General features: G+C 36.2%; 1 protein-coding gene and 1 long non-coding RNA gene across 3 annotated transcripts; both read left to right on the plus strand.

The window, feature by feature from the left end:
- The first annotated feature begins 309 nt into the window (after nt 1-309).
- LOC131150708 (probable ADP-ribosylation factor GTPase-activating protein AGD14) lies at nt 310-8,585 on the plus strand. The gene is made up of 13 exons (XM_058101597.1): nt 310-371; nt 573-683; nt 1,308-1,369; nt 1,623-1,710; nt 1,816-1,877; nt 1,954-2,050; nt 2,173-2,637; nt 3,497-4,144; nt 4,346-4,510; nt 4,591-4,797; nt 7,215-7,314; nt 7,403-7,448; nt 7,989-8,585. Exons 2-13 carry the CDS (start codon nt 585-587, stop codon nt 8,113-8,115), a joined length of 2,166 nt encoding a protein of 721 aa, XP_057957580.1. The 5' UTR covers nt 310-371; nt 573-584; the 3' UTR covers nt 8,116-8,585.
- Nucleotides 8,586-9,209: 624 nt separating this feature from the next.
- LOC131150709 (uncharacterized) lies at nt 9,210-11,592 on the plus strand. Of its 2 annotated transcripts, none has more exons than XR_009135589.1 (2): nt 9,210-9,768; nt 11,415-11,592. It is a non-coding gene; the product is annotated as an uncharacterized LOC131150709 (long non-coding RNA). The 2 variants fall into 2 exon arrangements; XR_009135590.1 differs by having other exon boundaries at nt 9,392-9,768; nt 11,418-11,592.
- Nucleotides 11,593-15,570: the final 3,978 nt, after the last annotated feature.

A 15,570-nucleotide genomic window follows, 5' to 3' on the forward strand; every position in this document is an offset into this window, starting at 1 on the left:
ATATTTTTTTCGGATGTGTGGTGCAAGTGGCAGGTTTCAAATCCCAGATCCACCGTCGCAAGCGACCTTCTGGGATAAATCCTTACACTTCTAGCCCTCATTTATTGCTTTATAACCATTTGGTTCCCTATTTATGAATAACAACAACTTTCTAAAATTTAAATTCGAGGTTGGAGTTCTAATTTCTGAGTCCCTTTGAAGCATGGTGTTAATAAAAAAAAAAAAATTCATATATTTGATGAAAAAGGAAATTTCTAAAATTAATATTTCATCAAAGAAAAGGCCAACGGCTAAGGCTTCCTCACTACAAAGAAGGGAACTTCGACAGGTCCACAAATTTCATACTCACCGTCATTCCTCTCCTAAAATGGGTAAAAACCGGTCATCGCACCGCCTAAGCCGGCTATTTTCCCTCGCTTTGACCTCTCTCTCTCCAAAATCATTGCTTCCCATGGACATGTCTATCACCACTCTCTCCAACGCTTCTGTTTTTGCAAAACACATTTTGGTTTTTGATGCGGGTGATCATTTTTGCTTTTGTGTTTTGATTGTTGCGGGATTTGGCTGCCCAGGCCTTCTATTCAATGGCTAATCGGGCCAAGGAAGAGGAGAGAATTGAAAAGATCATTCGCGGGCTCTTGAAGCTTCCCCAGAATAAGAGATGTATCAATTGCAGCAGTTTGGTATTCATTTCTGCTTCTTTTGTGTCCCTTTTCTTTCTCTAATCAGTCTTTGTTGTGGAATATAATTCAAATTTGAGTGCATTGCTTGTTGAATTGTAATCGGTTGTTTGCGGGTATTTCAAAATGTAATCCAAGCGAGTTATCGTTTATCAATTTATTGAAAAAATGATCAGTTGATTGAATTTGTCGAGGGACTTTGTAACTTTAGAATTTCAAAAGAATTTCCCTTGCTGCTAGTAGCTAAATCCAATTCAATATTTGCTTCCAAAAGCTGTAAAAGGGCTTCGAATATGCCAAACAAATGAAGGGCATGCTTAAAATATGATGTTTTATTGTTTTCAGTACGACACAAATTCACAATGATGAAGATGAATATTTTAATTTGTGACTCCATCGGAACCTGTTAATATTTGGTGTGGTAAAACATTCCTTCTGGAGGAGTTCGAAGGAATGCTAGTATTCATTTCCTTTCAATTATGACATTTTTTTTTATTAAAAAAACCTAAATGGCAGTGTAGTGAGATTGTGAAAATAAGTCATATTTCTATAGAGGGTAGCATTCATAAGATCGAATAATTTTTACTCTGCAATTTGGTATGGCACTAAAATGTATTCTTCAAGCAGGGACCGCAATATGTTTGCACAACTTTTTGGACATTTGTCTGTACAAACTGCAGTGGAATACAGTAAGTGTTACTATGAGTTTTTGTTTTATCCATTTCCTTTTACAAATGCTCTTATTTATCATGGGTTGGGGTTTTTCATCTTTCTTGTTAATGGCATGGTGCATGTATAAAGCATCAAGGTTCTACATGAATAATGTTATAGAGATAGATTAAATAGGGCATGTTCATTTACATATTATGCCAGTTCACTCTAGCAGTGTAGTTAATTAACACCTGCCTGTGTTGACCTGCTGTGTGATATTTAACAATTTAGTCGTGAGTTTACACACCGAGTTAAATCGATATCGATGGCTAAATTTACATTTGAAGAAGTTGGTGCTCTTCAAGCAGGGGGAAATGAGGTATGCAACAAGGAATATTTCGAATTGGTCTATATATTTATTCTCTTCCATTATTTACTAACCTCTCTGTATGGTTGTTGACTATCTTATGTTTCATTTTCACAGCGTGCAAGGGAAATTTACTTCAAAGTGTGGGATCCACAGCGTCATTCTTTTCCAGACAGCAGGTTATTATGTAATCCTTTATGTTAGTTTAGGATACTTTCACAATAAATTTTTTCTTATACACATGCTTGTTTGCAGTAATCTTCATAGACTGCGGGAATTTATAAAGCATGTCTATGTAGATAGGAAATATGCAGGTGATAGGAGTGTGCACAAGCTCCAAAAGATAAAAGTGGTAAGCCGCTTATCCTTCCATACACAATCACAAACCCATTATAGAATTGGCGATCAGTTGTTTGGATGTGTTTCCAATTAAAGCCATCTTTATTTCTCGAGATGATCTTGTATACTATACAGGGTGAGAAAGAGGAATTTTACGAAAACATGAAGGCTGGTACATATTCAAGTGGATCTAGAAGTCCATCTTACCATGAAAGATCTAGTTCTGGTGGAAAAGATGAGAAAAGTTTCAGATACTATTATGATGAGAGAAGAAGTCCTCGGTATGCCCAAGAAAATTCAAGATATGGTGGTTATAAGAGAAGCCCTGTCCGCTTTGAGGTAGTTGATGATAGGGTTCGAGAGGATGGGCTTGGAAATGGTAGGCGATCTGCAATCAGCAGGTTGTCTAATGGAGAAGTGAAAACAGTTGGGAAGTCACCTGACCTGCAAAAAAACGTGGATAGGTCTAGATCTCCAGTGGTACGCTCTATTAAAGATATTTTGGGAGTGAATGTTCCAAGTCTACATGTAGGTGAAATTCCTAAATCAAATGCTGGAAGGAATGTGGGGAGGGATGATGAGACCTCTGCCAATACACAGGTGTGGTATTTTGTCTGTGAGATATACTCTTAACGTGCTTCTTCGCTTGTTTTGGATCTAATTTGACACTTAAAAAGAGACCCAACGTGTCCTGCAAGCTTTCTTTTGCTTCTCTTTGGCATAAAGTATATTATTTTCAGGAATCAAATATTGTCATCACCATGATTTTTGTCAGACTGTAATGTTGACTAATAGATCACAATTATTTTAAAATTTTCAACTTATCAAATACAATCATATTTGGCTTTTCATAAAGCATTATTTACAGATAATACTTTTCTTGACAGTAACATAATTGGATTCCCTAGCATTGAAAGCTGATAACTTGCTTGTTTCTATTTAAATAAATTTGGGCATTTGCAGTGAAGGGGTTCTGAAGTAAACTTTATTCCAAGTGGAGGATGTACAGTTAAGCTCATTAAGGCTTTTGTAATTTCACTGAGTAGTTGATAATATCAATACCTAGCTGCGCACCATAGTATAAAATACCTTGATTTTACAAATAGTTGAAACAAAGAGAAAACTAGATGCAAGCTTATGTAACAATCAGAAATCTATTCACATATAAGAGAAAAATAGTGATTATTTGCATGAAAAATTGTCATACTTGTTGATTTATATCAAGCTCCAATGATTAGCATATAGTAAGAGATGCTTTTCTAGCTAATGATGGTTCTTTAAGCTGAAAAAAAAACTTCATAGAGTTATATAAATGGTTAGTTAATTAAATGCTCACTTGATAACGAAGTCATAATAAATCTTTGTAAGCTTCTCGTTAAAGGTTGAATTTTGTTCAAGTAGGTGCAATATTCAGTCTAAAATATGATATGCTTTTCTCATTCGGTGCTTGTCATTGCAGATGGATGCATCTTGCCAGGGGACTGAACCTGTCAGTGGGAACTCAAGCAAATATAAAAGAATAAATTCAGAAAGCTTGATAGATTTTAGTACTGATCCTGTGCCTCCCGATGCTGCAGTAGTGCAAACACAGCAAAATCCTCAATCCAAAGATGGTGATACTTGGCTATCTTGTGCGTCTTCACAAAAGAAGGTGACTCAAGCTTCAGATCCAAATTCTTTGGAATCTTTACTGTCCCAATTATCAGGCCCTGCTGTGGTACCTATTGGCTGCACACCTGGGGTGCACATGAGTGGGGATGCTCCATCAAGAACACCTGTAGAGGACAATTGTGGATTGCTTAGTGCTGGTGCTTCTCCAGCCACACCTGCAGAACACACTTCAGCAATGCCTACTAGCATTGGCGTGTCTGTAGCTGCATCAGGAAACAATGTTTCAATGCTTCCCCCTAATGAATGTGCTGCACTAGCTGCACCTGTAGAAGTGGCATCAGTATCGCCCAATGGCAGTGCTGATTCTATTGTCATGGTCACCAGTGAACAGAAATCGCCTAGTGTGCTGCAGCATCAGTTTTTTTCATCCCCGCCTGCAAACAGTGGCTGTTCTGCTCAGCAAATTATTCCCACAGTTGGAATTCTGGATACCCAGGCAGGACTGATGACATCCCTATCTTGGGTTTTTAAATTTCACTTTAAATCTTGATTTTTTTTTTTTAATTTCAGTTCTGACAGCAATTTCTGAGTGGAATCAGTTCTAGGAATGGAGGCAAAGTTACAAATCTTCCAATATTATCATGTTTTCTGTTATACATACAGTAACCAATCATGTGCTTCCTGTGCATATTTACAGCCACAGACTTCATCACTTGCACCAAATAAAGAAGGACCTTTCACTGCTTCCTCCAACCAATCATCTCAAGTTGTTTCAAAACCAGCCCAAGAAATGAGTTCTGGATTTGGATCGCAACATCTTCTGGGTGAAGCCAAGTCTTGCGGAAGAAAGGAACTTCCAGCGGTGATAGTGCTGTCTCATATGGTTCAGATTTTTCTTCTGTTTTCCATATTTTTAAATGATGCATGTTGAATTTTTCACAGGACCTTTTCACTGCAACTTATACATCAATTCCAGCCCAGGTTATGTGTTGGCAAACTGTTCAACCTCAGGGCATGAGATTTAGCACTCCGCATAATCCTACCATGATGGTATCATACATGCCAGACAATCAAGTTTTTTCCAACTCAGCAAAATCTACAAACCCTTTTGATTTAAATGCTGAAACAACTCAAGCTCGAGACCAAGCAGTATGCACACTCAAAACTGATTTTTCTTTTTTAAAATTCAGTTACTGATTTTGTATTTGTGTGTGTGTGCATGTTTCCTTCGACCAATGAATATAATCTGGAAATTTCAACTCTGCTTGATTTCGGCCTTAGATTTATAATTATTTTTTTGCTATCATGTATACACTGAAGGCTGAGAATTACGTTAATACATTGATTGGTTTATAAAGGAGCAAAGGATAAAGTGAAGCGACAATTTTTTCAGAGTGTTACATATATACTGGTTAATTCAGTTTCCCGAAATCCAGGGAAAGCTGAATTGTGTTTTAGGCCCAACAGTGCGTATTTTTATCTTATCCAAACTATCTTGATTTTTATGTTATCATTTCCTCTTATTCTCCTAGTATTTCTTGATAGGTATCCAGAAAGTAACTCCTTGCAAGTTGCAAGTGCTTTATTTAATGCTCATGTTCCATGCTTGAGCTGTGGTAAGGCTGTTATGCTCAAACCCAAAGGTCATAGATTCAATGTCACATACTCCAAATGTGGAAATAAGGCTGCTTGCATCATGCCCTTCCTAGACCCCCAACATTGCATGGGAGCCTTGTGCATTTGGGTGTTCCGTTTTTTATTTTATTTTTGTATTTTATTATCATGCTTATGCCTTATGCTAATTACTATATGAAATTTTACCTGTTTTGGGAGATGAAGAAACAGTAAAAAGATTCTGGAAGTAATATTTCTGTAAGGGCATGGCAAAAAAAAAAAAAATGAGGCATGTGTTTTTATTTTATCTATTCCTCTTATTCTCCTAGTATTTCTTGATAGGTATCCAGAAAGTAACTCCTGGTTGCAAGTTGCAAGTGCTTTATTTAATGCTTATGTTACCATGCTTGAGCTGTGGTAAGGCTCTTACACTCCAACCCAAAGGTCATAGATTCAATGTCACATACTCCAAATGTGGAAATAAGGCTGCCTGCATCATGCCCTTCCTAGACCCCCAACATGGCATGGGAGCCTTGTGCATTTGGGTGTTCCATTTTTATTTTTTTTTTGTATTTTATTATCATGCTTATGCCTTATGCTAATTACTATATGAAATTTTACCTGTTTTGGGAGATGAAGAAACAGTAAAAAGATTCTGGAAGTAATATTTCTGTAAGGGCATGGCAAAATAAAAAATAAAAAAAATGAGGCATGTGCAGTTGTGCCTGCTAAAATCCTGTTTGGTGCCTACTCTTTGAGAAATTTACAATTGATATGTTGAATACAGCTCCTAGAGCATTGACCGTGCTTACTTAGTTTCCAAGTCCCGAAAAGAATATGAACGAGAGCAAAGTTAAGATTTATATTTAGGCCTTAAATGGAAAGGAATGGTTCAACCCTGGCTTGAGTTGGCTTGCTTGAATACTCAAGTTCATTTGTTGGTATGAAAGAGCTATACTCAAGCTAAAATTCTGAGTCTCAATTGTCATCATAGCCACCAGCTGTGGCACCCACTTTCTAATCATGTCTTATGGAAGAGTAGTTATCAAAAAGATGTACGGAATGGGGGTCACTGAAAGTTAAAAATGTTAAAAAGATAGTGGGTAATAGAAGAGCAGTCTTAGGGAGTGGTTGTGGAATGTTAACGGAGTTCGATTACCTTACTACCCTTCACTTTGTTTTTACTTTAATACTGTTGGTGCTTGATTCTTTATGTTATGAGATAGTTTAGTAAAGCAAAATAAGACAAATGGTGGGGATCCCCATAGTATAATAATAAAGAAGCTTGAGCAACTGTATGCTCGACGTGTTTGAGCCTGGGAAAATGTCAAGTCAGAATAATATGCTGAATCCTTAACACTTCCATTGTCTTAAAAATGATCTGTTGGGCTAAACATGCCCATGGAAAAGGACTGTTACTGTGCTTGGGGTGGCGTTTCTCTATTTACATTGTCAAACCTTTCCAACCAGAAAAGAGCATTTCTGCATTCCAAAGGACCGTAAATGTCTAACCCCTGGACTCATGTTTACTGTAATTCATCTCTTTTCAACCGATGTCACATTGATACTTCAAACAATATCCATGTCAAATGCACAAGACATGGGTATGTTTGTTTGTGGTATCTGTTGAGGACACAGCTTTTATGAGCATGCCCAGTGAAGAAAGGAACAAATACCTCATTATGCATTCTGTCCATTCCCTGCATATTAATGTGTGCGTGTGCATGTATGCATGTTTGGGAGTGACGGTAAATATGCTGCACAACTTGTGCATATGAGCTGGACAGATTTTGTTACAACATATACTTTGCATGACTTGACTTGAGCCTGAATTGATCTTGTTCCTGAATTGAGCTCGTTCTTTTTATTTCCAACTGAGCTTGAAGCCTTGAACTTTCACTAAATTTTAAGCCTGGGAAAAACTTTAAAGAATATTGTTTCTTCTTGTGTAGTTTGTCTCGATGGCACCTCTGCAAGGAGCACTACCTCGGGCACCATCTGATGCATCTGCCATGCTTCCACATTCAGCTTTTGCATTGGCCATGCCTCAAAGTAAAAAAGCATTGTTGTCTTTTGTTTCCTTGAAACATCCACTTTGTTGGTTCCATGGTTTTGCTCATGTCCTTTTCGATAATTTCAGGTGCGTACATGGGGCAACAAGCATCCAATAATATGCCACCTCCCAGGTGACTCCATGTTGTTAGGTTGCTTATCTCATGTAAAAGTTTGCTGAAGATATTAATCAAACACGCTTGGCTCCTACAAGATTATAAATCTATAATGAATTCACTAATACTCCGATCTAACTTCATCTAATTCTTACAAATAAGATTTCACTCAAGGCATTCAGAATTTCCCTTTACCCCTGATTATTGAAACAGATCAATATCACATTGGAGAGGACTATAAAATTTTGATGCCTCTACCTGATAGGTTCTCTTTTTCTTTTTTTCTTTAAAATGAAAAAAGGAAGTTATATCCAAAGCCTCCACCGATATGTTTCTACATTCAAAATCCTTTTGCATTAAGTGGTTATAAATGCACACAGCACCTATTATCTGACTGTTAGAATCTTTAGAAATATTTCACTGGTTCCCATAGCAATTAAAGTCACATGTTGTTCTTTTACTTTTCTTGTCTCTGGGTTTCTCAACTGGAAATGATATGATTTTTAGTCATGAAAGATGTAATTCCAATTTCCAACTCTCATCTGAGAAACTTTGCAGACAACAAGACTTGGGTAATTTTGGCAATGCTGGATCCATAAATACAAATCAGCAGCTGACTAGCGGATCCTTGGCACCCACTGCCTCAAATTCCTTTTCCTCAATGGGAACAAACCCATTTGGGTAGAAGCTGGAACAAATGACCGTGGTTTCAGCAGCATGATCTCCCTGTTTTATCCCTTAGCGTCCTTGAGGAGACATCTGGAATCTTTCTGATTGAAGATGACTTGGAAATGAGACTTATGAATCAGTTGATTTGCCATCTATATCTCTGGCCAAGGAAGGGGGATTGGACTAATATACAAATTGGGAAGTAGCATGAACGCACCCAGTTGCATCAAGGCATCTATTCATGGCCAAGGTGTTTGTTGTAAACTTACTGTTGCAGTCAACTTAGCATCAGAGGATGCTACTGATCTGGGTTTCTCTTTTGTGGTACTGCAGTTGTCAGCCGTCACCATTTTCATTCCCCTGACAGTTGTTAAAAAGTCACTTTGTATAGTTGAAATATTTAAAGCTGGTTGTGCTGACACAAATGAAAAAGAAAACTTATTATACTGCTTTTGATAAATTAAGAAATAACTGCTTTTTGGTCCAGCTTTATGTGTTCTGTTAAGAAATATAATTAGAGATGGCATTTGTCAATCACCCATGGGCAGGCTTTAATAGGATTCTTAAAAATGATCAATGGATGATGGGAAAGTCCTATTGATGTTTGAAGTATGTTACTGTGGATGCTTATTGGTGCAAATATACTCTAGAAACCAAGATTTACCTCACTATGCTTCTAGTGGGTTGCAGTGCACCACCCAAGCATGAACGTATTCAGTAGTCAACCGCCTTCCAAAGCCAAGAACTCAATCAAGTTTCACCTGTGTGAAATTTTAAGTTGGGTTGGTACAATTGTACAATCCCCTGTAAAGGAGTAATGTAGATTTTATTCACCTCACATGAGCATATATTTACTGATACTTGAATGGTCTCTTCTTGAGAAACATTCATCCTGAAATTTTGAACCATCCATACTACTAGTAAGTTGATGGTTGAGGGGTTTATGATTATATGTATTAACTAATTTAATTTGGGCCATTTGATTTAACAATGCATTAAATGTTTCACTTACATTACAGGTGGGAAAAATGTTCAAGTGCTAGGTTTAAAATTTGGGTGAGCAATCGACGCACATTAATAGGTCGATGAAGGAACAGAACTGAACATTTTGTCATGATTCGCACAGGCCAAAAATGAACTTAAAGAACAATAAACACAGCACATGGCTTGATGCATGCAACTGGCCCATTTGAAACTGCTTGCAGGAAAACAAGAGCATCTCACTTTGACTTTCCCTCCTGTGGTAAAAGCATGTAATGCCATTCAATGCTTAAAGGGCACTTAATTACACTGATGTCATTTGATTTATAAATATGAAGCAGTGTGGGGTGTGAGCTTTGTATCGTTCATTTGAAATAAGCTCTTGAGAGAAGAGGAGAGGAAGACGAGGCCATGGAGGGGAAAGGGAAAGGCATTTGGGTTTTGGGTATGATGTTGGGTGTGGTGTTGGTGTTAGCACAGAATGTAACATCGCAATCACAGATATATAGTTGCTGGGGAGGGTGCTACAACCAGTGTTATCTCATAAATGGGCAAACTAGGGCATCCAAGTGGCCTTGCTCTGCGAGTTGCATAAATGACTGCAACCCTTTCTTATCTTCGGCCTCCCTATCATTTAACTTTTGTCAGCTTGGTTGTTCATTAGCCTCATGCCTCAAATTCAGCTATGGTATGTTTCTACTCTCTCTCTCTCTCTCTCTCTCTCTCTCTCTCTCTGTGTGCACGCCTGTGCTTGCAAAGGTGAAGTAATTCTTTTTTATAGCTTGTATAGCTTCATCTACTTAGAAAATAAAATAAATAAATATGAAGATGCTCATAAATTTTGGTTCTTGAAATGAAGTAGGAGATCAGCTTCTGGGGGTGACATTGCTATCACCCAGTAAAGCTATTGGGTTAATTCAATCGGTTGGAATAAGTGATTTATATATTTTTGTGTGTGTATGAATGTGTAATAAAATTGTTTATATTAATAATTATTATCATCGTTAAAAGTTAAATAAATAAATATTAACTAATGGTATGAGAGAGGATTAGTATTTTGAATTTATTTAAGAGTAAAATTTTTTGATTGATTAATAAAATATTAAATGTAATATAGAGTTTTATTTACTTTAAATTTATTTATCGCTTTGTTTTGGATCAATAATTTTTTTTGAAGAAAAAAATAAGTAGAAAATTCATCTTTTGTTATATTTTTATATTAAAAGTAAAAATATATTTTAGTATTACTCAAATTAAGAAAATGTAAATGTTAATATTTAAAAATGTACAAAATCAAAATTGTGTTAATTAATTTGTTATATATATATATTTTTCTTTTTCCCTTCGCATAACCAATTAAAAAAATTTTAATTTCTTTAGCTTTGATTTTACTTTTCTTAATATTTTCAAGTTTTAAAGTTAGTGTGGTCATGTCATACATAATAATTTAATTCATGTGGTAGGTCTAGCTCCTCTAGGTTGCAAAATGAAACATTAAACTCCATTGAACCGAGTTGACTCATTGAGTCTTGCCATGTTGGACCGAGTCATTTGAGTTCGACCAGCTTGGCATCGTTCACTCAAAATCCAGTTCAAGCCTAATAAAAATTTATTTGCAGCGGACCAATTTACATGTAAACATAATTAAGAAAAATAAAATACAAAATATCAATTATACTGATATTGAATGAGAATTCAAAATATAAAATTTAAGTAAAATTTAAGTACTTTATTTTATGATAGATAGGAAGTTGAATATTTAGTAAAATTACTTTTGTTTATATATATATATATATATATATATATAAAATATTTTGTTATTGAAAACTTTTGGTGGAATGTAGGTTCGTATTCGTATATATTGTATTGAATACTTTAAAAGTAATTCAATCACTTTCTAATTTTAGTGATTTATAAACTAAAGATAAAGAAAATAGGAACTAATAATTTAGGTTTAGTTTATAGCATAAAGTATTGAGAAAGAAAGTGGTTGAGTGGGGATCTATTTGTTTAAAAAAATATTTTTGTTAAATTCATCCAAGTTAGGGTTTAAAATTTTTTTTCTCATAAATAAAAAAAATAAAAAATTAAAGAGCCCAGATGTAGAAAGAGAGAGAAGGGAGAGAGAGGTATAAAAAATAAAAATAAAAATAAAAATAATTAAAAAATTTAGTGAAACTTGTATGAGGCCCTGATTTATATATAGTGTTGATAATCTTTTTTAATTTGGGTTTGGGAGATTGAATTTGTGCGAGGGCAGCACAACCCTGGTTACCATTTGTCTCTTTACAGGGCTAATCACCGGTGTGATCTCTCTCTCTCTCTCTCTACTAGCAGATGGACTTGTGATGGAAAGCTGCATGAAGAGGTGCTTCAAGACCTGCAAGAACAAACAACTGTAGCCAGCCATGTCCATGTTTCACATTGATAAAATCTAAGGGTGTCTCTGCTCTGTGCTTGGTCCAAATTAGCATTCAATACTAATAAAATGGTATGATGTGTATTTGAAAAATGTCTTGTCAATGTTGTCTTTTGAATGATGGTAAGTGTTGGAGAGTGAATTTTCATCCTTTGATTTGAATTTGTATAAACTTCGACAAAACTTAATATAATTTTGATGGTCACTTGTTTAAATTCACACAAATTTAGGGTCAATCCAAATTTTAGGCTTTGAAATGATGGGGAAAGGAGAAATGAGTTTAATTTATAGAGAGTCTTGATTAGTAAAAATAATCCTAAGAAAATAAATAATAGTGGCTAGGTGATAGAGGAGGGCAAATAACGCACTTGATGATGTTGAAACGCGCTCCTCATTGAATGGGTAGTAAACTAATCCCGTTAGTTTGAAGGACACTTTAGAGGACGATATATTGGGTGATTTTAAACATATTGTGTAAAATAAAAATAAAGAAGAAATATGAAAGTAGTCTAAGCAATCTCAAGCACAAGCAAATAGAATTGAGAAGAGGCAAGGTTCCCTAAGAGGACATTATTTAAAGATGATTACTTTCATATTAGATGTCTCAAGTATAAATCTTCATCAAGTATTATGGACTTTCAACCAAACAAAAATAAAGCATAAAAAAAGAGAGAAGGGAGAAAGAGAGACGATCAATTTACCTTAAAAAAGATTTTTCAATAATTCGGTCAAGTTTGTAAACAACATTCACTCCTAAGGCTCATTTGAGGTTCTATATGCAAATGCTCTCATCACACAAAATACATGACCCCCTTCTTACATTACAACTTCATGGGATTGGTATTCAGTTCACCAATGTATCTGACAATCACTTCGGCTTCTCAACTCAAACTTAATAAATAGAACACTAATCTAGGATGGGAAGCTAGCTATATGATGAATCACTTAGACCTAAATTGGATGCTAATTTCAAAGAATTTGTCGAAATATTGTTGAGTCATAAATTTAAGTGTATTTGTGCAATGTTAGGTGCATAGAAATGGAATGGAATGTATTGGGATTGCTCAGTCTCTTTTGTACATGCTCATTGCATAATTTTCTATTCCTTTCCCCTATTAATTTAGTACATTGGAACATAGCAAACATTATATTAGTTTAGTTTATAGTTAGGCTTACGTGTATGTGGGTTTGTTTGCAAATAAATGTATTTTTAGCGATCTCAAATTGTTCAAATTATTGGGAATGAATGTGAAACTCAGCCAAATGGTTTGGGACCATTGGTGCAACCAATTCACATATGCTAGTTTCTAATGTGAACTTCCACCCAAAACCCCCAACTTGAATAGTAGGATGAAATTAAAACCAAATGTTTGGAACCAATGGTGAGACAATTTAAAGTTTAAGAATGAGAATAAAACAAGAATTGTTGACGTTCCTTCTACTTGAAGACACGCAGTAGAAGCACACAATCAAACACGAACCAATCAACAACCACTAATGCAATCACTCAATGATGAAATATACTTAAGAAGCAATCAAACAATAATAAGAAGAATAAAAAACACAACTAGAACACACAAGATTTACGTGGTTTGGCAATAGCCTACGTCCACAGGAGCAGCAACCTCGATTTTATTATGATCAATGTCAAAGCTACAATCTTTGAAGCTTACTTGAAGCTTAATCTATTCTAGGTTACATTTTGATGTTTATATAACCATCTAATGCTTATAGAAGAGTTCTAGTAAACCTAGACTACATATATAGTTATCCCTTGGAGGAAAATCCTCCAAGTAAACCCAATCTACAAGCCCCTGAATTCAAATTACGTAATCTGCGCTGACATAAATCGTTGAGGGTTTTGTGCTGATCAAAGGTCCTCCTGCATACTGTTTGAAATCTCTTCTCATGCAATTGTTCCTCGTGTCACGTAGCTTTCTCCGTTACATGTGATCCGCTCTGAATATGAGCCACATCCCCAACAATCTCCACCTTGGCAAGTATTCACCACCTTTAGAAATCTGAAAGTATAACCGCTACTCCACCGGGGCCTATAGATCGGGACCCGTCTCCCCTCTAAAACCTGGAGATGTAAACCAAGTCCAAGCCATGCTTAAACTTGACCATGGTAATAGGAACTTCACTTAGTTGAACACCCACCTCCTTGAACGATCTTTTGAACCACAATGCTACCTTGGAAGCCTTTGCCTCTGCCAAAAACTCTGATCTAGTTGTAACCAGCACACCCTGAGATTGTATCTCAAACTTCCAACAATTAGGCTTTCCCACAACGTACCCCTTTGCAAGCCTCCTGTCATCCAAGCCCCCTGTGTAGTCTCTATCTTCGAACCTCACAATTGATGAAACCCTCTATTGCCCACCGATGTACCCAACTGTATTAGCATAGGAAACCATTGACATGACCCGAACATCACCGTTCATCTTTGAGTACTGAGCAGTAGACTATTTTCTTATATTCACCAATGGTGTACTAGTGACATATTAAACATCAACCATGCTAAACCTCACCAACACCTGATCCCTAAAATCACCCCAAGATAACCATAATCTCTATGTAGTTTTGTTCATACAACCTCCTTAAGATAACATCAATCTCCCAACAGCTACAAAGTCACCCTGAGATAATCCCAATCTCCCTGTAACCTTGCAAATCTCTAACCCAAGAAGACTTTTGGCAGCACTCAACACCTTCACATCAACTTCTTTTCTCAACAGAGTCCCCGACTGATTTACCTCAGTCAAAACCTTTCTAGCAATCAGCATGTCACTCACATAAAATAATAAAATACATGCCCACCTATAGCCTATATGTTGACTCTATGAGTCTAATCTTGTTTTTGATAATGACAAATCACTTAGTATTTGATCTGTGCATTGAGATTGTGAACAGGAACTATATTAAACATGCACGGAAGGATAACAAGTCATCGAAGCATAAAGAATAAAGTATACACAAATGGGCAGATCCATGGAACTCAAAGAGTACAAGAATGAAGATGCAAACACCAAGTTCAAGAACGTCATGGGAATGGGTACTTAGAACTCATGTATTTACATTTTCATATGATTTAATTTGAGGTTCAACATATACCCTAGAATGACTTTAGGACTCATGCATTTCATGAACATCATTAGGGGACATTTATGAACTTAGAAATATTTTTGAAATCCTGGAAAATATTTTTATAAATGAGCTAAGAAAGAGAGCAAAGCAGAATTTTAAACTAGAAAGAGAAAATTCAGAAAATGGGAACTTAAGTAGCCTGAAATTAACCTCAATCACCTGAAGAATTTCTTCGGGAGACCGAAGATTAAGTTCAGTAGTGTAATGACCTGAAGAATAATGGTATTTAAATAATAAAGAGAAAAAAATGGAAATAGTAAAAAAAGGCTGCAGCAGACTTCATTGATGACGTGACATTTTGGGCTCATCGACGAGGGTGCGCTACGTCGACGAGAAGATACTGAGAGGGTGTTTTGGCGACTCTAAATTTCATCAACGAGGGATGAGAGTTCATCAACGAATTGCCTTCTTGACCTCGTCGAAAAAGTGACGTGGCTTGTCGACGAAGGCCAGTGTATAAATAGGCCTAACTCTCATTTTTGGCCGAAAATTGTGCAAAAACTTCCCTCTCTCTCCTCCCTTCGTCCCTTCTACCTTCTCTCTAAGATCTCGGGCCAGATTCTCGCCGGTTTGACGATCTGAAGTCACCACGAAGTTCTTGGAAAAGTTCTCTGCAAATCTACCATAGTGGATCATCGATGGGGCTACTTTGGAATTCATCCTTGGTTTAAAGAAAGACTTTTTATTCAAAATTTGGTCTTTCCATAGTTTTACAAAATGTTGTACATGAAGAAATACTGAAGTTTAGTTCTGAGAGATGTTGTGTAAAGACCTGAAGAATAATGGCATTTAAATAATAAAAAGAAAGGAAAATGGAAACAGGAACAGAAGGAGGCAGTCGACTTGACGTTGCATTTTGGAGGGGATAATCCCAAGGAATTTTTCAGGCCTCATCAACCAACACAGGGGCTTTGTCGACGAGGGTT

Source organism: Malania oleifera, chromosome 3 (assembly GCF_029873635.1).
Source record: "Malania oleifera isolate guangnan ecotype guangnan chromosome 3, ASM2987363v1, whole genome shotgun sequence".
NCBI lineage: Eukaryota > Viridiplantae > Streptophyta > Magnoliopsida > Santalales > Ximeniaceae > Malania > Malania oleifera.

Coding starts and splice junctions, on each gene's coding strand:
- LOC131150708 (XM_058101597.1), top strand. CDS start 585: ATGGCTAATCGGGCCAAGGAAGAGGAGAGAATTGAAAAGATCATTCGC. Junction 684..1,307: donor GTATCAATTGCAGCAGTTTG/GTATTCATTTCT, acceptor TTCTTCAAGCAG/GGACCGCAATATGTTTGCAC. Junction 4,511..4,590: donor GAAGAAAGGAACTTCCAGCG/GTGATAGTGCTG, acceptor AATTTTTCACAG/GACCTTTTCACTGCAACTTA.